This window comes from Martes martes, assembly GCF_963455335.1.
Source record: "Martes martes genome assembly, chromosome: 1".
NCBI lineage: Eukaryota > Metazoa > Chordata > Mammalia > Carnivora > Mustelidae > Martes > Martes martes.
The window spans coordinates 65,901,377-65,925,061 of record NC_137888.1 but is presented as its reverse complement, the minus strand read 5'-3'; the positions used below and the strand labels follow the sequence as shown (position 1 = coordinate 65,925,061).

The 23,685-nt window shown below is 42.5% G+C and overlaps 1 protein-coding gene across 1 annotated transcript in view; it reads left to right on the top strand.

The window, feature by feature from the left end:
- HGD (homogentisate 1,2-dioxygenase) overlaps positions 1 to 21,876 on the top strand; it is a 42,901-nt gene extending 21,025 nt beyond the window's left edge. Inside the window, exons 5-14 of the mRNA XM_080815578.1 lie at positions 2,285 to 2,344; positions 4,400 to 4,491; positions 5,613 to 5,647; positions 6,443 to 6,522; positions 7,102 to 7,201; positions 9,278 to 9,402; positions 11,791 to 11,895; positions 14,356 to 14,482; positions 18,528 to 18,709; positions 21,524 to 21,876. Coding sequence (XP_080671704.1) covers positions 2,285 to 2,344; positions 4,400 to 4,491; positions 5,613 to 5,647; positions 6,443 to 6,522; positions 7,102 to 7,201; positions 9,278 to 9,402; positions 11,791 to 11,895; positions 14,356 to 14,482; positions 18,528 to 18,709; positions 21,524 to 21,688 — 1,071 coding nt within the window. The 3' untranslated portion in view covers positions 21,689 to 21,876. The remainder of the gene's footprint in view (positions 1 to 2,284; positions 2,345 to 4,399; positions 4,492 to 5,612; positions 5,648 to 6,442; positions 6,523 to 7,101; positions 7,202 to 9,277; positions 9,403 to 11,790; positions 11,896 to 14,355; positions 14,483 to 18,527; positions 18,710 to 21,523) is intronic.
- The last annotated feature ends 1,809 nt before the right edge of the window (positions 21,877 to 23,685 follow it).

Here is a 23,685-nt window from a genome sequence, read left to right as displayed (position 1 = left end):
TCTTTCTCTCTCTTTTTTTTAAAAGATTGAGAGAGAGAGTGTATTTGTGTGTGTGCATGATAGGGGGAAGGGCAGAGGAAAAGGGAGAGGGGAAGTAGACACCCTGCTGAGCACGGAGCCCTACAGAGGGCTGGACTCTAAGATCATGACCTGAGGGAAACCCAAAGTTGGACACTTAACTAAGCCACCCAGGCTCCCCTTCTCTTTTCTTGCTCTCCTTTTTTCCTTAGATTTGTAAATCTTTATGCTGGTGCTATTTAAACATCCTTGCTACTTAGTAGCTAGCGTGTTGCTGCCATATCCGGCCAAAGATACCACAATTTAGTTGACTGATTAATTTGTTGATTGGTTGACTGGGTGGACTTTTCTGTATATGATGCTTAGTTTAGCAATAAAAGAATCACAGAATCTCTGGCTGGGTCTGCTGATTCTTAAAATGTAGCTGTCCCATTATAAAATAAAGCTTTTATAAAATACAGAACAGATTCTGATTTAATTTAGTCTTGGGTCCCAAAGTCCTTCTGGGTAATTCTCATGAGTAACCAGCTTCAGAACCTCTGGAAAGGTCTAAGATGTTGCCCAGGCAACCATTGATCTGATGCTTAAATCCCTCCCATTGGGAAACTAGACCAATGACTCTTCCTGGGACCAAGACTCTAGGTAGTCTAGTCTTCCAGCTAATCTTCCTAGCTGTACAAACTGCACACTGCAGCATGTGGTGATTAGTACTAGACTAGAACTTCCTCTCAAAAAAGCTAGTAGTGCTTAGCTGTGGCCCTTCCTGATGTCAGGGGACCATCCTCCTAGGTCAGTGGTTTTCAACCAGGGAAAAATTGTCCCTCAGATGACAGGTGACCATGTCTGGAGACATTTTTGGTTCTTACAGCTTGGGGGAGTGCTAGTGGCATCTAGTGCGTAGTGGTCAGGGCATGTTGCTAGATATCCTACAACACAGGACAGCCCCACAACAAGGAGTTATGCAGTGCAAATGTCAAAAGTGCCAAGACTGAGAAACCCTTTCCCAGATCCTTGCTCTCAGGGTCCCCTCCCTCCCAGGAAATATCACCTTTAATGGAATTAGTCCTAAACCTTTTCCTTTTTTTTTTTTTTCTCTTGGGGCTTGAACTCATGACCCTGAGATCAAGACCTGAGCTGAGATCAAGACTCAGATGCTTAACCAAGTGAGCCATCCAGATGCCTCTAAACCTTTTCCTTCTTTCTGAGGCACGATTTCAACAACGTTTTTCAAATCGACATTTTATGTCCTTTTTAAGTAGTCCCAGGATGAGATCATCCTGCTTGGCTTTTAAAAAATAAAGACCGCCACCTGACTATGTATGTCAGAGAGGCAGAATAATCCCAGTGCCACTTTTCCCACTTGCCGCTTCCGCTCCCACTCAGCTGCCTTTCTGGGATACAAAATGAGCCAAGCCCCATGACCTAGGGGAGGCCTGACTCGCCTGCACTGACTGGGCGCCACAGCCAGTGGAGTCGGCCACGGGGGCGCAGGCCAGGGCATGAGATGTCCTGAGGTTTATCTGCTGCCAGGCTGGCTGGGGCATGCCAGCTGCCAGGCTGATTAATAAGTCCTGGCCTGACACACTTCTGGTAGGTCCTAGACTGCTGATTTTTCTCCCTACTTCCTTAGATCATTTCGTTATTAAATTAAAGATTGTTGTGATTTAAACTGAACTGCCAGGCAGCCTGGGGACAAACGTGGGGTTTGGTGAAGAAATGGAACCCGGTACAGCGTTTACTAAATCCAACCTCAGTTGGGTGCTTTTTCTTTCTCTTAAAGAAATAATTCAAAACTCTCAAGGCTGGAAGTAGAAGTAGAACCTTCCCCTGCAGTGTCAGGAGCCCACACAGAGAGGCTGGCAAGCCAGGAAAGGGAGCCGATTATAAATAGCATAAAAAGCAGCATCAGTCAAAACTCACTGATGTGCCTGAGCAAAATGTTAAAGAAAACAAACAGCTTCTGAAATAAGAAGCAATGATCCTTTTTTTTAAATTTTCTAATTAAAAGTGCTAAAGAATGAAAAATACACACACACACACACACACACACACACACACGGATTAAACACACACACATACACACACCCAGAGACCCTTTAGGAAATAACGAGTAATTATTAATTTCAGAACAACAAAATTACAAGCAGTTGGAGTCACACAGGAGGAATTGCCATCCTTTCTCTGTGTAATTGATGTTATTTATTTAGAAAGCCTATGGCTTCCCCTTCTAAAATAATTTTCTTGTTATGTGTATTTTTTTCCCCAGCTTCGATGGAAACCATTTGAGATTCCAAAAGCATCCCAGAAGAAGGTGGATTTCGTGAGCGTAAGTCAATACCATCCACGCCTTCCCTCTGCTCTCCTTTGTTCCCCGGTGAGTGATCCAGCCATTTGCAGGCTGAATGCCAAGCGGCAGCCAACTCAGAGGCAGGCAGCAGAGACAGCACCACCTGCCCCTGCTTCCAGGGCTGGCCAGGGATGTCTTATTTACAGGCACCAAATGGCTGCTGACACCAAGGGCACTGGTGAGCAATTTACAACATCTGAATGACCAATGGAAATTGAGCATTTACCTGTCTCTGGTCTCTTTGTTTTGGGCTAGAACAGGGGTTCTGACCCTTTTTTCCCCCATGGACACCCCTTTTTTTTTTTTTTAATTTTGTTAGTTACCATACAGTGCACTATTGGTTTCTGGAGTAGAGTTCAATGAGTCATTCCTTACATACAACACCCAGTGCTCATCACAACAAGTGCCCTCCTTAATCCCCATCACCCATCCAGTCCATCCTCTACCCACCTCCCTCCATCAACCCTCAGCTCCTTCTCTATAGTGAAGAGTCACTTAGGGCTTGTTTCCCTCTTCATGGATTCCTTTAATAGCCTGGTAAAGCTTGTATGTTTAAATGAATAAAATAAATTACATAAAATTACAAAGAAGTTGATCATACTGAAATACAGTGATAAAAATTTTTAAAAAATAGATTTGGTTTTATAGTAAGTAACATATATGCTTCCTTATCAATGCACTGAATCGCAAAATCTATGGAAAGATCTAAAAGCTATAGTTGTTAGAACTATGAACATAAACAATATTCTGGAATAGCTTGTAACAACTATAATGTGATCTAAAAATATTGGTGATTTCTATCAGTGACCAGGTTACAAGTACTTCTAATATTTCTGTGGTTTGTTGCTTACATTCATATTAATTGAAGGAAATGATACATTTCAGAGATTAGTGTATATATGTATATATATATATGTATATATATACACACACATATGTGTATATATATATATATTAGTGTATATATGTATATATTAGTGTATATATAATTAGTATAATTAGTGTATATATATTAGTATAATTAGTGTATATATAATTTTGTCCCTATCCAAGTTCATGAACTTTCTGAAATGGACCTAGAATAGCAACAACTCGGTGTGACAACTCTAGTTAATGCAATGCTGATCAGAAGTTCTACTTGGTAGTTACAGGTGTTGGGAGTATTAGAACACTTATGCTCAGAGCAAACCATATGTAGGGGAAAGGGAAGGGAGCTACAAGGCAGAGGGGCTCAAAGAAGCCAGTAGAAGCTTTTGCAGATCAACATTATCCCATGGCTCACTTAGGGAGAGTCCAGGTGCCCAGCCATGGGTCAAATTGTTTGGCTCATGCAGAATTCCTTATGTATATTAAGTGCTCCCAACTCTATGTAGGTTGATCTAAATAGACCCCAAACTGGCAAACTGAATTAAAATATGAAAAGCAGTCCTCCACTCTGGGTGAACTATGGATATCTGCAGGAGCAGAGCTCCCACCTTTCCATCTGCAGGTTTGGGACCGAGAGTTTTGAGAAGACCCATGTCTTAGGTTTCTTGGACTATAGATTATGAGCAGAGAGGATACAGTTGGTCAGAATGCTTCCACTTCCCTATTATGGAAAAATTAGGGCTGATCCTATGTATAAGCACAGGATTGCCTACCTAGTGAGGTGTGTTTGAGGGGCATTAATTGGTTCCTAACGTGGCAAGCTTCCTCCCTAAGCATCCTAGGTGCTTGGTTTTACCTCTGAAAGAAACTCTCCTCCAGGCTGATCTTAAGCACCAAACAGATAAAATGCCAGGTAAGGTCATATTAACCACTGAGATAATTCAGATCTAGGGCCATGGCTGGCAACTAGGGTGAGCCACCACCTTCTAAACATAAAACCCATAAATCTTGAGCTCCTCAGAGGCAGGCTAGACCCCAAATGTCCCCCTTATCACACAGAGCAGACCCTAGTAGAACCTTGTCTCCAGGCTCTCAGGGACCAGGAGGAGGGATAGCCTCTTGGACAAGACTTGCATACACCCTTCCTTCTCCTGTGTTTCCTTCTAGGGCCTGCATACCTTGTGTGGAGCTGGAGACATAAAGTCTAACAACGGACTTGCCATCCATATTTTCCTCTGTAACGCCTCCATGGAGAACAAGTAAGTGGCTCAACGCTTGGGCAGAACATTCCTATTCCCCAAGAGCTGTTGGCCAGAGAGTGAAAGCCAGGTTGTTGTTTTATTGTTATTGATTCTCCCCGGCCCCCCCCAGAGCAACATTGATAAACATTAATAAGTGAGCATTTCAGTTTTGACTGGTTCTTGTAACATGAACAAGAATTTCACATAACGATGCAAATAGAAAACAGACAGTGGGCATTGGGAAGCTAGACGGCATTTTGACTTTAACCAGGTTTGGGTCAGAATATCTCTAATTTCTTAAAGTTCCCCAGGGCTGTTCCTGAGTCCAAAGTCATACTGCATGAGCAGCCATTAAGGGCCACCCATTGGTGGCTGGTCAAGATGACAGACTTTGGCTTCAGTTATTAAATGTGTAAGTTTAACATTCTTCAGTAGAGGAGCTTACATATTGGATTTTTTTTGAATCAGAAAAAAATATGTAAATGACATTCTGCCTCTTCTTGGAGAAGCAGAATCTCATAGCAGCTTTGCACACACCTCTGGAACCAGACTGTTAAATCCAAAGCCCCATTCCACTCCTCCTGGCTGAATAATCTTAAACAAGTCATTTAACTTCTCTGAGCCATGACAAGGCACTGAAGATATCTCTTTGGATCCAACATCATATCATACCACCTCCTCTCTTTTCACGTGAGCCACACTAACCTTCCCTCAGTTCTTTCAACCTGCCTCAGAGCATTTGCATGTGCTATTCTTTCTGCCAGAAATGTTCTCCCCACACCCCAAACTCTTGCCTAGATAATTCCTTCAGATCTCAGGTCAAATGTCACTTCTTCAGGGAAGCCTTTGCTAACCCCTCACATTAAATCGGGTTCATTATTCCTTCATTCCCCTGAACTTGACTTTCATAGTGTCGTTACAGTCTACGATGATACAGTTCTGTAATTATTTGATTTCTATCTGACTTCCTACTAGACTCTAAGCTGCATGATGGCAGAGACTGGGTCATTTTGCTCACCAGTTTATATCCAGCACTGAGCCTGGCACATAGTGGGTGGTAAACAGTAATATGTGGAGTGAATTAATTTGTCTGGACAGTGTTAAAACTGAAATCATAGAAATTATTCCTTATGTTTCAGATGTTTTTACAATTCAGATGGGGACTTCTTGATTGGTAAGTTCTGAAGATTTCACTGTGAAGTGATCCCCAGTCACAAGCTACTTTTCAATTTATACATATTATTTTCCTTTATCCTTCCATCTGTCTTACGTAGTGCAATCTACAGACTGAGGTCTAGAGGCCATTTGTGGTCTGGAAAAGATTGCTGCTGTACCCCAAAGCCCCTGGTATATTTCCTGGTCTCTCTGTCTTTGCCCATCTCTGCAGGGCCTTTCTAATGTGGGAGATCTGGGAAGCTGAAAAGAAATAAAGAGTAATACCAATATTTGATTAAATTATTAAGATAACCCTACTTGTCTTCAAACCCACCCAAGAAAAGACCATCTGTCACTGATCTCTGCCATTTAGATAAAAATTTTCACAATGCTGTCTAAAACAGAAAGTCTATTAGAGATTTCTCTGGTCTACCCATTCTTTTTGATGGTTTCAGTATTGATATTTTGCAGTGACCATTTTGGTGTAGACATTAGATATGCAAATGCCAGACTCACTGGAACTATCAGAAATGAATGGTTTTCCATCCAATTTCTGCTGCCCTTTTCAGTCAATCCACAGAACTGGGCATATACAAGCTCCTTACCTGACAACAAAAATAAGCAGAGACGATTTTTTCATTCACTTTCTTCCAGTTAGTAAAATTGCTAACCTAGGTTGTCAGAATATACATTTCCCCCCATGAGACTCAATAAAGCTTTTCTTTTGGAGTGAAAAATCAAATGCAGCCCTTGAGCCTTTTACTCTTCATGAAGTGGTAAGAATTGTTCACTGCTGCCCTGTCTTTTTTGTTAGTTCCCCAGAAAGGGAAACTTCACATTTACACTGAGTTTGGCAAGATGCTTGTGCAGCCCAATGAGATCTGCGTCATTCAGGTTGGTGATGTGTCCCCTTCTCCCCTGCCTCTCCCTAATTTGGGAACAATCAGATGTTGCAGCTGCTGTCATTTCCAACTCTAAAATTTCTTGGTGGATCGTGTCTGAGCAAAGGGAGGGAGTTTTAGTCATGCGGGAGGCTCCTTGTGCAAAAGGGGAAGCAGGCTTGGATGCCTGATTTGTTTTAAAATAGGACACACAATCACAAAGCAAAGAACATTGTCAATTTGCTTTCATAAATACTTATACACACTTTGGATAAGGCTCTGTTCCCATGGACCGGTGTGGAGGGTGGGGTGGGGTGCAGTGAAGATTAATTTCTTAAAAATTTGGCTGTATCAGAGCACTGGTTTCTCTGAACCCAATGGGAGATTAGAGTAGAATTGGTTTGGGTCACAGATGTGATTAGGAGTTAAATATTTCATTTTAACTCTTCTTTGAGCTGGTCACCTCTCAAATATAGCTCAGCAGACTATAGCTTTATTTTTGCATCTGGGGCTAGCTGTGGCTCTGGGTCAGCTTCTTTATAGTTATACATATGATTTGGCAGTGCACACAACTGTCTGCTTCCCATTCCAGAGAGGAATGCGGTTCAGCATTGATGTCTTCGAAGAGACCAGGGGCTACATCCTGGAGGTCTACGGTGTCCACTTTGAGTTGCCTGACCTGGGACCAATTGGTAAATCTTCATTACAAGCTTTTAAGTTCCCTTGAGATACAGGACAGATAATCACATGGGAGTTAAACATCCTTCTCCCCTCAGTATCCTTCTCCCCTCATGATCTCACTCAGATTTCAACGTTCTTCTCTAGACAACTTCTCTAGATCAAGTGTAGTTGGGAATTTCAGAAACCTATTAGAACTCTCTAAGCAACGCCAGACATTTTTTTTTCAGACCTCTAAGTTTAGGGGTTCTGTGCAATGGTTGACCTAGTTGATGAAATGAAATCATTAATTAGCTTGTTAGTAGATCAATCCATCACCTAGTCTTGGCCCTATGTTGTGCTGAGAGTAATGATGGGAATCTCTTCAAGGGTAACACAAGCCTCTTCCCATAAAATACGTACATAAAAGTAAACAACCAAAGCCAACCCATTTTAAATCTCTCTCTAGAGTAGTATATAGACCACTGGAGAGCAAACATATGTAATAGATTTCTGGTTATACAGTGTACACCCTAAAGGATGTAGCAGTTTGGGTTACTGGGGGCCAAGTCACCAGGAATAGCGTTATAGAAGAGATGAAATTTGACTAATTCTTGATGAAAAGGGGAGGACAAATAAAAAGGAAAGGGAACAGCTTAAGCAAAACCATACATGTAGGAATGACCTTTGTGAATAAGAGGGAGATCATTTTCTTAAGTCAATAAGTTGTGTGTAGACAATAAAGTGGGCGAAAGCCATAAAAACGGCAAGGGCTGTACTCCTATGGAAAGAGGCCATGGGCTGAAAGATGCATAGTTTACAAACCTCACATTCCAAATTAGCACATTCCACAAAATCTACACAGGTAACTCAGGGCCATGAAGGAACTAGAAACCTCTTCCACGAGGCAGCCTCCATGAGGCAAGATGAAAACTTTCCAAAAGTGAATCAAGGTCCCCCCACCCCCGATTCTTCTGGCAAACTGGAGGCAGGAGAAGCAGGAGAGAAGTGAAGGTGGTAGGAGGAGTTGCTCTCAAAACATCTCTTGGAGTGAAAGAAGTGGCTGGGAAAATTGGCCCTTGGTTTCATCTTTGACATGCTTGCTAAAGGTGGTGGCCACACCTCCCAGTTCTTCCTTTCTTTGTCAACAGCCTTTTTAGAGCAAAACAGGACAGACCATCATGTGCCTTCTGGTCACTCCCCTGGGGAGATCCAAATAGTCAGAGGAAGGTGGGAGGCAGGAGAAAGGCAGCTGGAGCCATGGTGGGCCGTCTGTCATCCTGTTCACCACCCGCTCTTCCCACTTCAGTCTGGCTTCCTGCTGCTCTACAGTCAGCATAGCCTCCAGGTTCTGTGGAACACATACCCTCTGGAAAATATATATAATTTACTAACCAGCTGGGGGCTTATATTTTTTAACCCCAGGAGCTGGAAATGATAAAACACTCCCCAGGTCTCTCCTCTCAGAGTTAAATTATGTTTTTGCACTTATACTTTTCATTTTTGGTCTTTTGATTTATTTTCTTTCTCTGGAGGGAACACTCGCTCCTAAACAAAGGTAAGGAGGCAAGTCCTGAGTACTCTTTTCCTGAGTGGCAGACAGATTTGTCAGGCTGGAGAGCAGTTTTGCAGACTTGGATGGATTCTGACTTCTGTCTGAGGAGCAGAGGCATGCCTGGGGCAACAGTATGTAACCCTTCCTTTCTGAGATCAAAGACTGTAGATGAGTTCTAGAATCATCATGGTTTTCTTGGGGAAAAGTTCTAGGATTCTACCAGACCTTCCCTGAGCCTCTTTTCTAGTCTCATCCTCTTCCCTCACCTGCAATGAGGCAATGATGTATGTAACATGGTCGATAAACCGTGTTTACTCTACAACTTTAGGAGGTGATACTGGTGAGGATGATGATGATTTTCATGATTCTTTTTCCTAATCAAATTCCTTGAGTCTTCCTAAAAGGGTACCAGATTGGGATTCCAATGAGCCTTTGGACAATGAAAAAAAATTGTGCAGTGGCTCCTGACATGGCCCTTTCTCTTTGTGCAACTGTGGGCATCTTTCCAATGTGATTTCAGAAGTGTCTAAAAGACTTTTGGGTCGCTGTGTTCTAGGAGCCAATGGCTTGGCCAATCCTCGTGATTTTTTGATACCTGTTGCCTGGTATGAAGATCGCCAAGTGCCAGGTGGCTATACTGTGATTAATAAATACCAGGGCAAGCTATTTGCTGCCAAACAGGTAAAGTAAGAGGGTCGGTGGACAAGAAGGGAATAAATAGTTATTAAGCACCTACTGATTGCTAAGGCCAGTGTTAAATACTTTACATGTATTATATCCTTTCATCTTTACTATACCACTGAGATATTACAAATAAGGTACTATTTGTCTCATTTGTAGTCACAAAAGTGTAGTGACAAATAATTTACCAAATGTCATAGTAAATGGCAGAACTAGCATCAGAACCTATACTTGCTTGACTCCAAAGGTCGTGCTCTTTCCCACTCACCAAATAGTAAAAATCCTGGCAATATGTAGGTCTCTAAAAATGGTGTGCAAATATATACTATACAGGCAGGGTAATGTGTTGTGAAAAGGGAAATGAGTAAACAAGCAGATCATCCAAGATTTATATTACCAATGGCCACCATATTTCAAATACAAGCTATGACTTAAACAGAAGAAGTAGAAATCAGTTAATTAGCTTGACTTAGTTTATACCACCAGCCTTGTAAACTCGAGAGATAAGCAAAGGCATAGATAATAATAATGATAATGAATAATAACATGATATGTAATCTATGCTATATTAGCATATATTATATTATTATTCAATGTACTGAATATATATTAGCAGAAAGTAATTATATAACTAAAATAATCCAAAGATTTTGTCTGCTTACCATTATTTATTGCCATTATTTTTGCCCATTTGACATACATCTTATATTTTTCAAGGCATTTTATTTTCCTTGGACAGCACCCAAAGTAGATGGTATGCTAACCAGCAGAGGCCAACTAGTTTGGCACTTAAAATTAACCCCTGAGAGATAATTGTCAGCTTCATTGACACATTGTCACCTTCATATTGTCTGGGTCAGGATTTCTCAAAATGTGGTTTAGAGGCCATAAGCATCAGAAATCCTAAGGGAGGCTTGTTTGAAATAAATGCAAATCCTTCGATGTTACTCCAGCCCAGCAAAAATAATAACTTCTGGGCATGGAGTGTGGAAACCTACATTCATTTTAAGCATGCTTCCCATATTATTTTTGACATACAGTTGATAGAGAACCACCATTCTAAAGGTAACCAGCAGCTCCATGGGTTTCCACTTTCTAAGTGGACTCCGTGCTGGTTATTCCCCGTGCGACCTCCAACACTGATCCATTATCCCTTCTTGGCCATGATCTGTGCCCTGGCAGCTTAACCGATATGGGCTCCCCAGCCAGCTGGTTTTGGGTTGGATTCAACTAGTGGGAGGTACTCACAGGAAGTTGCAGGGCAGGAGGAAAGACAAGTTGGGGGTTTTCTTCTCCTGTTTCTCCCCTATTTGGGGCTGTGTCCCTCCATGATCTCAGTTCCTAATGGGTAGCCCCAGTGGCATGCTGGAGCCAGGCATGAGAGAGCTGACGGACTCTTTCTTCCCAGCCTTCTGTTCAGCAGCATTATATTAGTAGCACAAAGGTGATTGGGGTGGAATATTTATACCCCCCAAATTAGCAAATGCTATAAAACAGAGCATTTTTCCCCCAGAGAGCTAGCTGCTAGTTGTTAAATATTTACCAGCACACCACTGAGTGGCCCCTTCTTCATGGTTCTAGCTCTTGTTGGAATCCTATAACAACATTTTCCTCCCATATCCTACAGGCCAAGGGATGGCAATGTCTTCCCCCTGTTGTAAGCTCAGAAACCTCAGCATCTCTAGTCAGTTCACCTAACCCTAATCACAACTCTGTGAGCAGTCCCTTCAGTAAAGTCTCTAGAATATTTTGAGTTAGATGCTGTTTCCAGAACAGATGCATAGCTGCCGTGGGGACTACCTTCCTGTCAAAGAGCACCGATCCTCTCCTAACCCAGAGCAGGCCCAAGGAGCATCACCTCGGGATGGCTGTAAAAACTCAAGTCCTTGGGACTGGAATTTAAGATACTGTCTCACCATCCTGCACTCAGCAGCCCAGGCACTGTGTGCACCAGAAGCTCCTCTGGGCCGTAATTACCTGGAAAGCAGTCCCAGCAAGTGCCTGCCCTCTGCACCAGGAAACCCAGACCCTGGCTCAGATTGGCTAAGAATTGCTGACCTCCACAGATTCTCACAACTCTGTTGAAAATTGTTGAAAAGGCACTACTTGGAGAATGTGCTGTGCTTCTGCTGCACATGTGATCGGAGGCAGCTGCTGCTTATGAACTGGTTACTGGCTGAGCAAGGGACAGTTTGAAGGCACGTGAAGCAACCACAAAATGATTCAGGGTCGTAATTCTCCCAAAAGATGCCACGACTACATTATGAGAACAAAATCAAACCAAAAAGAGAAACAATGATGCCACGTACAAACTGTGGCAACTACGAAAGCATTAAGCACTAAGATTATCTTTTCCTGCTTTTTTTGTGTATGTATATGTGTGATCAGGACGTCTCCCCATTCAATGTTGTGGCCTGGCACGGGAACTATACCCCATACAAGTACAACCTGGAGAACTTCATGGTCATTAACTCGGTGGCCTTTGATCACGCAGTAAGTCTGTACCATGGAGGGGCCCTGGGGATACGACAGCCCCTAGGTGGGAGGGTCCAGAGTAGGTCCCCGATATTCAGATTTAACTTTTCCAAGATCACCCTTGGAAGCCCAAGATATTGTCATTCCTCATTGGGCTGACAGGAATTTGAATCACTTGTGGCCGGGTTTTGGGGAAGGAATAAAGAACCAGCTACTGGGAGAGCTAAGCCTGACATGCCACACTCACCCTTGAACTCGGCTTAGTTCTTACACCAAGTTTCACAGTAACTCCCATAGATGGCTAAAAACTTAATTTCTTCTTGGCAAATGTATCCCCAAAAGAAACCAGCTGCTAACGTTAGTGATAAAGTCATGAGAAAGAAACAGCTCTGGATTTGGAAAGTTCTCGATCCTGCTTACAAGTGCTGAGTCTGCTCTGTCCAGCTGCCTACTCCAGTGCCTCCACTTCGGGCTGTTTTTAGCAGTGATGGAGCAGACAGCCCTCTTCTAAAGTTCCTCAGAATGTTCAGTGCCTGAATTTAAAAACAGAGAAGTTCTAAAGCGTGAACTCAGGGATATGTTTCACTCAATTAGAGGGCCACAAATAGGTCCCTGGTCTACAGGGCAAGCCCCCGAGGCCCCACGTTCGTGATAAAGTGCTAGTTCTGTGATCCTGGGGGAAAGTTTATTTTGCAGCCTAGTTCATAATAGATTAACTTTAAAAAGCTGAAGGGATAATTAGAGCAGAAGCCGGAGAACCAGAGACAGAAAGATTACTCTGAGCCAGCTCAGCTCATCTCTAGGGGAACAAAACTACCTTTCTGAAGAGCAACAACTCGTAACAAAACCAAAAGGGAAAAGAAAATGAGGCATCAAGCCCAAAGCAGCATTAAAAAAGATCCAGAGACATGGATAGAGCTTTATTTGAGTCTCACTACCCTTTCTTTAACAGTTTCAGATCATTTCTTAAGGCAAACGAAGAAGTGTAAAGTCTCACAGCAATAGGGTTGGGATTTTGGCTTGCTTTTGCACAGGTCCAATCTTTGTACTGCTGCTACCGTTATTCTCCCAAAATCCAGGTCCAATCATTCTACCGCTGCATTAGAAAACCTTTGCAGCCTCCCCATGTGTTTAGGATTGTCTGAGCTCTCAAGCATATTATCTGATGCTCTCTACCATCTGGCCCTAGACTCGTTTTTTCACTACCAACTCTTAGCCCCTGTGCCTTCTGCCAATGCATTCTGAGCTTTAGCTTTCTTACCTCTTAACAAAATCTCTGTGCATTTTGATGTCCTTCCTGTTTTCTGTACTTAAAATGCCTTTTCCTTTCCTTCCTTCCTTCCTTCCTTCTTTTTCCTTCCTCCCTCCCTCCTTTTTCTTTCTCCTTTATTTTCCAAGACCTTCCTCAAATATCACCACCTCTTTGAAGCCTTCCCTGATGCTCTTAGGTAGGTAGGCACTCTCTGTAATCCCTTGGAGTTCTACTTATAAAGCAAGATCACCCTTGGCACCTTGTTGGGGTCAGTTGTTCACACACCTGCAACCCACCACCACGACTAACAATGCTAAAGGGGCAAGGAATAGGTCTCTTTGAATCCCAGACCCTAACATGGCATGTGAGAGCAAACATGATCATTGATTTCAATGAAATTGAATCTCAATCTTTCCAATTTTAGAAGGGTTCTAAAGTTCTTTTAAAATTTCAATATTATCCCCCAGCCTATGCCCTCTACATTACCACCACCTAAACTAATGATGTAAGTGATGTATTTTAGACATGAGAGCCAAACAGGGTAAGGAAAGCAATGAGGATACCATCTGGAATATCTGTGATGCCCTAAAGAGAACCATATCCTACCTACATCTATACCAAAAGTTGGATACTATTTTATTTCTATTTTCACCTCACTCTGAGCATCCGTTCTGCAGAGAACTCCCTGTAGCACGTCCAAGCTCTGGTTACTCTGACCTGAGGTTGGGAGGCAGGCGTGAACAGGGTCTCAGAACCACGGGGTGATACTTACATGAAATGGGAGCTCAGCAGGGTGAGAAAGCAGCTCCAAATCCTCTTAGTTGGTGTTAATTCATTTTGCTTCAAGCACAGCAAGAGCTGAAAGTCAGATGAGTGATTTCTTCACCTCAGCAACAAGCCCAGTCTTCTTAGCTTGGCCTGTGTGGCTTCATCAGAAATTACAGTGTCGGGGTACCTGGATGGCTCAGTTGGTTAAGCCCGAGACTCTTGATCTCAGCTCAGGTCTTGATCTTGCCATTGTGAAGTCAAGCCCCAGGTTGGGCCCCAGGTTGTGCTCCACAATGGGCTCTGAGATAGGCCCCACAATGGGTATGGAGCCTACTCAAAAATCAAAAACAAAAACCTAGAGTCAATTTGGAAACCCCTTCCAGTGTGAGTGACATGTGTACCATTGTCTAGTCACCTCCCTTCCATCATGGGCTCAGTGTCTCCTTGTGCTTTCACAGGACCCATCCATCTTCACAGTATTGACCGCCAAGTCTGTCCGCCCGGGAGTGGCTATTGCTGATTTTGTCATCTTCCCACCTCGATGGGGGGTTGCTGACAAGACCTTCAGGCCTCCTTATTACCACAGTAAGTCTCTATTTTACCGAGGCACATTGGAAACCAAAGAGACCACAAAGCATGGAACATTAGCCATTGAGAATACCACTTAGGGATCTCTGGACACCATACTGTGCTGGCTTTCTGGATCCTGCCTCTGGAGGCCCTAATGCTGCTCCTTAGATGTGTAGTTGCTGAAACCCCATGACTTCCATTGGAGATGGTAGTGATGTGTTAACTCTGAGAAGGAAGTAATGCCTACATCCCAGTTCCTCTGGCCCTAAAGAGAGCAGATAGGCCAATAAAGTTTGAAGCAAGATGTTTCTTTACATTTCAGATACTTCTTTGTGGGGAGAGGGAATGGTGGGATGTTGTTGGTTAGTTTGTTGTTTTTGGAAAGTTCTTTTCCTAAGCCTGGTTCAAGAGCCAGTAAAATGGCCTTCTCCAATTATTTTGGTGGGATAAAAGAGACTGCAGTCTGCACTAGGGAATGGACCCCATTCTGGAAGCAGTTTCTGTGGAGCATGTGTTGCCTAGAACAGATCTTACTAAATCTATTATTTTTATTTTATTTATTATTACTAGCTGCTAATAATTATTGACCATTTTCTATGGCTCTGTTATAAGCTCTATAAAACTATTAAACCACTTAATCTTCAAAGCAGTTATAAGAGGGAGGTAGTATCATTATCCCCTTTTTTTCAGAAGGTAAAACAGGCATGAAGGATTAAGTAATTCGGAAGGATGGAGTAATTTGCTCAAGGCCTCACAACTGGTTAAATGGTGGAGTCGGGATTTAATTGAAGGCAATCTGATGCCAGAGCACACACGCACTCATGACCACTAACTGATGTGCCTAGCACAGTGCCTGATACACAATGTGCATCTAATAAATATTTATTTTATTAGTAAATGAATCACCACAAACGAATAAGGTATTTCACGGCTGCAGTTAATGAAGTTGGCATTTTTAATAGTCCAAAAACTAGTCATAAATCCAACCTAAAGGTCAGTGTACAATTCCACTTGCTGAAGATTTCATTTTTGTACATAGAGTTCTGGAAAGACTCTGAGGTGAATTTCAGCAGGAATATTCATAAAAACAAATCCCTTTCCTAGTCAACTTCAGGGCGTTCTCTCTGTATACGGCTCCCCTTTATCTGTACCAGCTCCCAAATACCCCAGCTTAACAAGATACAACAGGGCACCAAATAGGCAATTTAGGCATTTATAGGAGGTACAGAAGTGGAGCCCTGAGGATGGAAGAAAACCACTGCGTGGTCAAATTCCAGCACCACATTTTTCCGGCGACATCGTTAGGGTGGAGGAAAGGATACAATTACCACTACAAAGACACCAGAGACTTTGTAAATAGAATCAAAACAAACTACCATCTTCTCTGAGGAGTGTTCTCCTGGAAGTTAGCCCCCTCGAAGGCGTGATATCCAGGAGAGAGAATTGCTTTAGCTTTAACTTAGCCTGTACCTCACATGCTAGTTCTTCATGATTCATTATCTCACCTAGTGAAGTTCTTGTGTTGAAGTTGCTTTATGTTCCCGAGGCAGCGGTTTTCAAATTTTCATATGTGTCACTATCATGGGCGGGCTTGTTAAAACACAGATTCTTGGGCTCCACCCTCTGAATTTCTGTTCCAGTAGGTCGAGGATGGGGCCTGAGAATCTGCCTTCATAACAAGCTCCCATGGGCTGCTGATGTTGCTGTTCCAGGAACCACACTTTGAGAACATTAGTAATATAAAAATCACTTAGAATGCCTACTAAAAAAAATTCTTCCCAGCGCCCACTCTCAGAGAGTATAATTAGTTGGTTCTGAGGTGGAACCTCAGAATCTGCATTTTGAATTAGCAAGTCAGAGAAGTCTACAGGCCACACATGGAGAGATGCTGCCCTGCGGCTTGTCTCCCTGCCTAGGGGGAAGCCTGCTAGAGCTATCTGAGACAAGTTTGTATTGTGCTACAGCTCTCAAGCCACTTTGGTTTGTGGTTCAGTCTCCTGAAACAAATGACCTTGTGAAATGGCTCATAATATTTTTTTAAAAGACTCTCAAGTACATTTGGCCCAGGATAGATAGATATCAGAAAGGTATGGTTGCCTGAGTTAGTTGGGAAAAAACCACAGAACCCCAAGTTAAAATTATTTTTTCCCAGATACATTAAAACTATTGCTTTAGCAATAATCAAAATCTTTGCTACCTTGATGTGACTTTATAGGAGAAGTGGAGAATTATTTCTATAGAAACATTGCCTCCAGTCATCTTAATGTACTTGAGCCAACTGGATTCAGCATTAATCAGAGAGGCAAGGCCTACCCCGTCCTTTGAAATATAGAAAATGATATAGAAATGTCATCATCAAAGTCCTTGCTACCTAAATTCATATTCAGATCAAAGCTGAATTCTGGTATTGCTCTCTTCTTAAAATTAAGCCATGAAGGTGACCCTGAGGACACATCCTAGATTGAGGAGGATGACAACATATTTCAGTCATGAGCAGAACTGCTTTGAAAATATAGACACCTTATGCTTACAGTTGCTTCTTTTCCTCTGCTTCTGTTTCATGGAGAAATGAGTAGAGCTATGATCTGGGTCTTACTTTTTCTACAAGGGCCTGCAGTAGCATTTTGTTTCCTAGGCAGGATGACTATGGCTGCCCGGTCAATGACAGAAATATTCTGACACTTGGTTATACTTCACATGTAAGAAAGAGGCCTGGGGCATCTATCGTGCCAAATGTCCAGCTTTGCAGGGGTTGCCAATGCCATAGCTTTCTGCTCCGTTCGTGGTCTGTGTTCTCAGCCCTTTCATGGGACAGACTATGAGAATAACTTTAGATGAGCTATATCTTACTCATCTATTTCTTACTCAGAACATTTAGTACAGTGTCCAATGACACATGTGGGTGGATGGATAGGCAGATGGATGGGGTGGGGAATGGACAGATGGGTAGATGGGTGAATGAATGGAAAGGTACCTCAATTTTCTCAGGTATTGTATTTCTTCAATTCTTGCCCTAAGTATGTGGCTGTTCTAATAAAGAGCTTTATTTCTAAAGAAACATATGATTGAAAGAGTGCAGACGTGGTGATTTTTGTCAAATTTTGCTCACTCCAGAAAGCACAACTAGGACCAATGGACTTCACTTATGTTAAAGCAAATTTCCATTTAATATGAAAGACCTTTCTAAAACCCAGAGCTTTCTAAGAGTATGGTAAGTTGCTTCGTTGAGTAGAGAGCTCCATTCATAGGAAGCATGTAGGCAAACCCCAGGAAGTAATCTGTCAGGAATAATATAGAAATTCTTCTGTATTTAGTAGAAGTAGTGATCCTTTTCAATTTTAAAATTTTAGTATTCTATGAAGAGAATATAAATGGAAATAGAAAGAAAAGAATGAATCTAAGAGGCATTTTGGAGGGTAGAAAATAAGATGACAGATTCAGATACAGAAGATAATGTTTGTTATGCTCTATAGCATTTATGGACTGGTTTTTATAGCCCTAAAGTCCTTTCACACAGATTATCATTTGATAATAGTCTACAAGTCTAGGGTTCTTTCCATTACATGACTCTTCCATCAACACTTTCCCACACATACATTCCATCTTGGTTTCCTGGATTGGGAACCAGAAATATGGTGATACCATGTACTATTGTGGGGCTATCAGATCTGAGAAAGAAGATGATTTTAATATAGAATGTATAAGCCTAGATGATAGGGCACATCTACTCTTTATTATAACTTTCATTTTAATTATTATTAAAATTCTTGTCTGGGCAATGATTTTCTTTAGATCCAACATTATTTCTTTCAGGCAGTGGAGCTTAAGACCTCTAATAATCCACATGTCCATCAAGTAGAGTTTTGCCTACCTAGAGTTTCACACTAATGAATGTTTGGGGGGAGTAGGTTCCCATCTATCTGTATTTGTTGGTAATCCTAAAAAATTTATCAAATTCTCCTACCTTCTTGGCATTCCACAGAAATAATGCTTGAGAGGTCTTGGTACTTTACAGGTCTTGCCTTGAATAATAAAAATAATACTCTTTCAACCTTCCCAGGGAACTGCATGAGTGAATTCATGGGACTTATCAAAGGTCATTATGAGGCAAAGCAAGGTGGGTTCCTGCCAGGGGGAGGCAGCCTCCACAGCTCAATGACCCCCCACGGGCCTGATGCTGACTGCTTTGAGAAGGCCAGCAAAGCCAAGCTGGCACCCGAGAGGATTGCTGATGGTACCATGGTAAGCAAATCAAATGCCAGGCTCCGGCAGTTTCTGGGCTTCCCAACCTTCTCGAGAGGAGTGGCTTTTTTTTTTTTTTTTTTTTTTTAATTTCTCCAAAGACACAGAGATGGAGTGAGGAGAGGAGAGTGTGTCTGTGTGTGTGTTTATTCCCATGTGTGTATGCACACACCCCTATATGTATACTAGACACCTGATATGGTCGGGCAGAAAGAGCTTTGGACTTGAGTCAGACCTGAGATCAAATCCTAGCTCTTAGTTCCTGCATGACCTTGACCAAGTCACTTAACTTATCTGTGCTTCGTTTTCCCCATTTGTAGAATGGGTGTGGTAGCCACCCTAGCAGGTGGCTATATTCAACCTTATACACTGTTCAGCACTGTTCAAATACAAGGGAGTATTATTAATATTATCTGTATCCAGCCCAGAGTACATATGCAATGTCTCAGAATCATCTGCTTTTTGAGGTAATCCTCTAGGGCCACAGTCCCCAGGGATGCTGGATGTCTCCTTCCGTGGAGTTCAAAGCCAAGGAAGATCAGGAAGGCAGGGCTTGTGAGCAGCAGTTCTCAGCTGTTTTCTCATTTTCTTTTGCTCTCCTTTGGCATGGGATGAAATTGATGGGACTGAAAACTTGTTTTGTATTCTTCCTGTATCAGGCTATAAACATTAAGCCTGAACACAATCGCAGTTGGTGGCGGTACTTGATTTTTATTTTATTTTTGCATTCTTGGAGGTGGAGTTTATGGACCACAAGGAGTAATTTTATGCTCAACCATATGCAAATTTGCTTTACATTTTTAAACAAATGTCTTCAGTGCTACCTGACTTTAAAATCAATAGCACAGACCTGCTTGACTGCATGCCCAGATTGCAAACAGAAAACATTATCTGTCCCTCTATCCAATGCAGTTTGTTTTCAGTCCCAACTCTAGGACCAGAGTTGATGGAGTTGATCTGCACTGGAAGGGTGCAGAGTCCCAGCTGCTTGGCCTTGGCTCTCTTTCCCTTTCCAAGGGCCTTTGCAGAATTATATCTCTGTGAGATGTGGTTTGACAGTCTCAATCAAGCTATTGCCTCCAAAGGCTCTTTGAGGTCTATGGGCTACCCAGACTTGTCACTCAGTAATCTTTGGTGCCCAACTTGGCTTTGAACAGTCAGTGTTATCAGGAAGCAGTGTTCTGCATCAGAGAGGCAATGACGAGACTGTTTGTATGAGGAACAAGGCTTTGGGAAATGCCTGGGGCACTAGGCAGAAAGAGCTCTCCTATGGAAGGGATTAAGGGCAGGGGAGGCCCTGGGTAGCCAGAGAGCCCAGACTACTTGGCAGGGGAGGTTCTGGCACACTACCTAGACCTAACTTTGGGTCTCCATCACCATTTCCCATTATATAATTTGGACCCAGGCCCATCTATACACCTTATCCTTATTCCAGTTTGGAATAAACAAACTTTATACAATACTGTCTTCACAGATCAGCTGGAATGGGGTTTTGTCACTCCAGTTAGACAGCAAGGCTCTTAAGAAGCAGTCCTCAAAGAGAAAACAACAAGAATAGCCGTAATAATAACCCTTATATCTGAATAGGGCATTATAATGTGCACAACACTTCCATATGTTCTCGTCTAGACCTCACAACAAGCCTGTCATGGGAAGTCAGGCAAGGACAATCATCTCCATTGTTCTCAGCATAAAGAAGCCAATGTATATTAGATACCAAACATTAATGTGGGTTCTCAGGGTTGTGACACAGTAGAACTTTAACTTCCTTATGTCCATCTATATTTTTTAAATTTCTAATAATGTGAACATGTAAGAACTGTAGGGTTTTATTCCTTTTTTGGTTTTATTTTATTTTATTTTATTTTAAGATTTTATTTCTTTATTTGACAGAGGGAGAGATCACAAGTAGGCAGAGAGGCAGGCAGAGAGAGGAGGAAGCAGGCTCCCTCTTGAGCAGAGAGCCCGATGCGGGACTCGATCCCAGGACCCTGGAATCATGACCTGAACCGAAGGCAGAGGCTTTAACCCCCTGAGCCACCCAGGCGCCCCTGGTTTTATTTTATTTTTAAAAGCCACACTGGGTAGGAAAATCAGCAATTGGTGAAGCTGGAATGTCTAAGCTGCACCAAGTACTTGCATATTCTTTCTGTCAGAGACAAAACCTCCTGAACACAGTGGGACATCCACCATGCAAAATCTTCTAGGATAGGGTTTTTAAAAGTGCTACAGCTCTTTCTGCTTCCTCCTTCCTACTTCTTCTTCCTCCTTATGCTGTTTTCCTCCCTCTTTCCCCCAGCCCATCTCTTGATCAGAGTTCTAAAAAAGAAAGCTCAAATCCTAGCTCTTCCACTACTTAGTACCATCACCAGCTACTTCCCAGCTTTGAGCCATAGTTTCCTCCACCACAAAATGTGGAGCATGGCCTCCCCACAAGGACATAGCCATAGTGAGTGATGGCCCCTAAGAAGATGAATATTCCTAGGACGTTTTTGCTTCTACCCTTGGATGTAGTAAATTTAGCTCCATAATGCTATAGGACAATGTGAGGCTTACATGCCCAATTCTATTTTAATTGAATTAAATGAAACATGGAACTCAGAGAAGTTAAGAGTCTTGCACAGAGTCTCACTGGCTTCTAAGTGGTGGGACCAGAGCCAGAACCCCAGGTGTGAGCCTGCTATCCTCACTATGTTAGCACACAACTTATTATTCAAAGATTCTGCCAACTTACATCTTTTTTCTTGACATCAAATTGAATATGTTTTATTATCCAACTCACTTATTTCTTGCCCCCCTCTTCATTTCCTACAGGCATTTATGTTTGAGTCTTCTCTAAGTATGGCTGTCACAAAGTGGGGGCTCAAGACCTCTAATTGTTTGGATGAGAACTACTATAAGTGCTGGGAACCTCTCAAGAGCCACTTCACCCCCAATTCCAGGAAACCAGCAGGACTTAACGGAGCATTGCTGCCATAATTGAAAATGGATATGTGTGGTTTTTGTTTAGAATCATGCCCTCTGGCAGTATGGAGGAGGGGATTGGTTAAAATGAGAACTCATTTTTTTCACAGGCAAGTAACTCAGACATTTGGAGAAATGTATTTGAAAAGCTCTATGTCAGCTTAATTACTCAATAAATACTTGGCTGGTGCTCTGTGGAAGTAGCAATTGGTCATAATCAAGTCTTGATGAGGCATACCTATATTGGCCAGGACTGGGGGACCATGAGATTGACTCAAGATCAAGAGCCCTTCACATGAGTTTAGCCTGAATGCCTTTATTCCAGGAGTGCAAATCCATGGTGTCTATCACAGACCATAAGACCAAGCCACAAGGAAGAACCATAATCAAGGGTCCACAAGGAAGGACCAAGGCCAAGGTCCCAGGAATAGGAAAGCATAGGTGTTCAGCAGAGCTCTATACATCCAGCACCATCCTAAAACAGATAGATAGCCAGGCCAGCAGGCTGTCTGATCGTGTAGTCATGTAGCAGCCAATATGGATGATTATGGACAAGAGGCCCAGCCACTGAGAGTGAGCATCATTCACTGAGGGGACCAACTGCCCTGATTTCCCCATTGAAAGCCCCATATCTTAAGAAGCCCTAGGCCTGATCAAACCAGAGTACTTGGACCCCCTATTATTCACTCATATATCAGTCCATTTGGCAACCATTTATTGAGTCCTTCCTATGTGTCATCTACAGCATGAGACACTGGGGGTGAATGATTGAGAAGGAAGAAGTCATCTCTTTCCTCCCTTAGTGAGCTCACAGTCTGGGGAGATCAGGGCCAAAGAAGATTAAGGCCCCAGCACAGCAGAAAGCCAAGCAAAACTGAGGCAGCACATGGTGTATAAACACTGTTCCTAACAGCTCCCCTCCTGTGGCTGGCATCCCTTTCAGGGGACTGGGCTGTCTAAGATTTGGGGGGTGAGCTGATTTGGTTCTCTTGGAGAGAATAGACAGGCAAATCAGAACAGAAAAGAATGGCAAGTGTGTTTTTTACTATTCTAGTTCTATAGATTTAGCATATCACTTTGTTACCCTAGTAGTAATTTTGATATGCTGCTATCAAGTTTTTATTTAACAACAGGTAGTGAGTGTCAGCTATGTATCAGGGCCTAGAAACTAGGGTTGCCAAATAAAACACAAAATACCCAGGTAAATTTGAATTTCAGATAAACCCTGAATAATGTTTGGTGTAAGTACAGACATGCTAAATCTGGCATCCCTATGTGGGATATGGTGCTCCAGGAGATAGATATGGTTCTCACCCTTATGGAGGTTACATTCTGAAGAGGGAGACTGATGAAATAAACAAAATAATTACAAATTGTGAAACACGCCAAAAAAAAAACCAAAGGGGAACTGAGATGGGAATAGCATATGGGAAGGGGAAATCATTCTTTAGAGAAGAAGATCTTCGATGAAGAAGTGACCTACAAGATAAGAAGAAGCAAGTCATTGGAAGGGTAAGGTTGGGCTGGGGGTATAGCATAGAGGAGGAGTCTTCTAAAACAAAACAAAACAAAACAAAACAAAGCAAAAAGCCTTGTAGTTTCAAGGAACTAGAAGAAAAGCGATTGTGCAGAGCCCAGGAGGCAGGAGCAGGCCATGGCAATAGTCTTGGCAAGACACAGCATTGTCCTAGACTAATGAGGTGACAGCAGAGACAGAAGTGGGTAAACTCCTGAGAGCCCTTGTTCATGATCTGTATGCAAGGGATGAAGGGAGGAGCAGTTGAGGACAGGGCCAAGATGACTGGTAGGCTTCTGGCAGTGGTATTTCATGGTCTCAAACAGTAAGGTGGTGACAGAGGCTGGTGTGCCTTCCTAATATTCCTTAATATAAAGAACTCTTCATTAAAAATGGAACATTGTTAACTAGTAAACCAGTCAATACCTTTAAACAAACGTTGAAACTGGCCACTATAGCAGAAGTTGCTAGTAGCTCGCCCATCTCCCACCAGCAA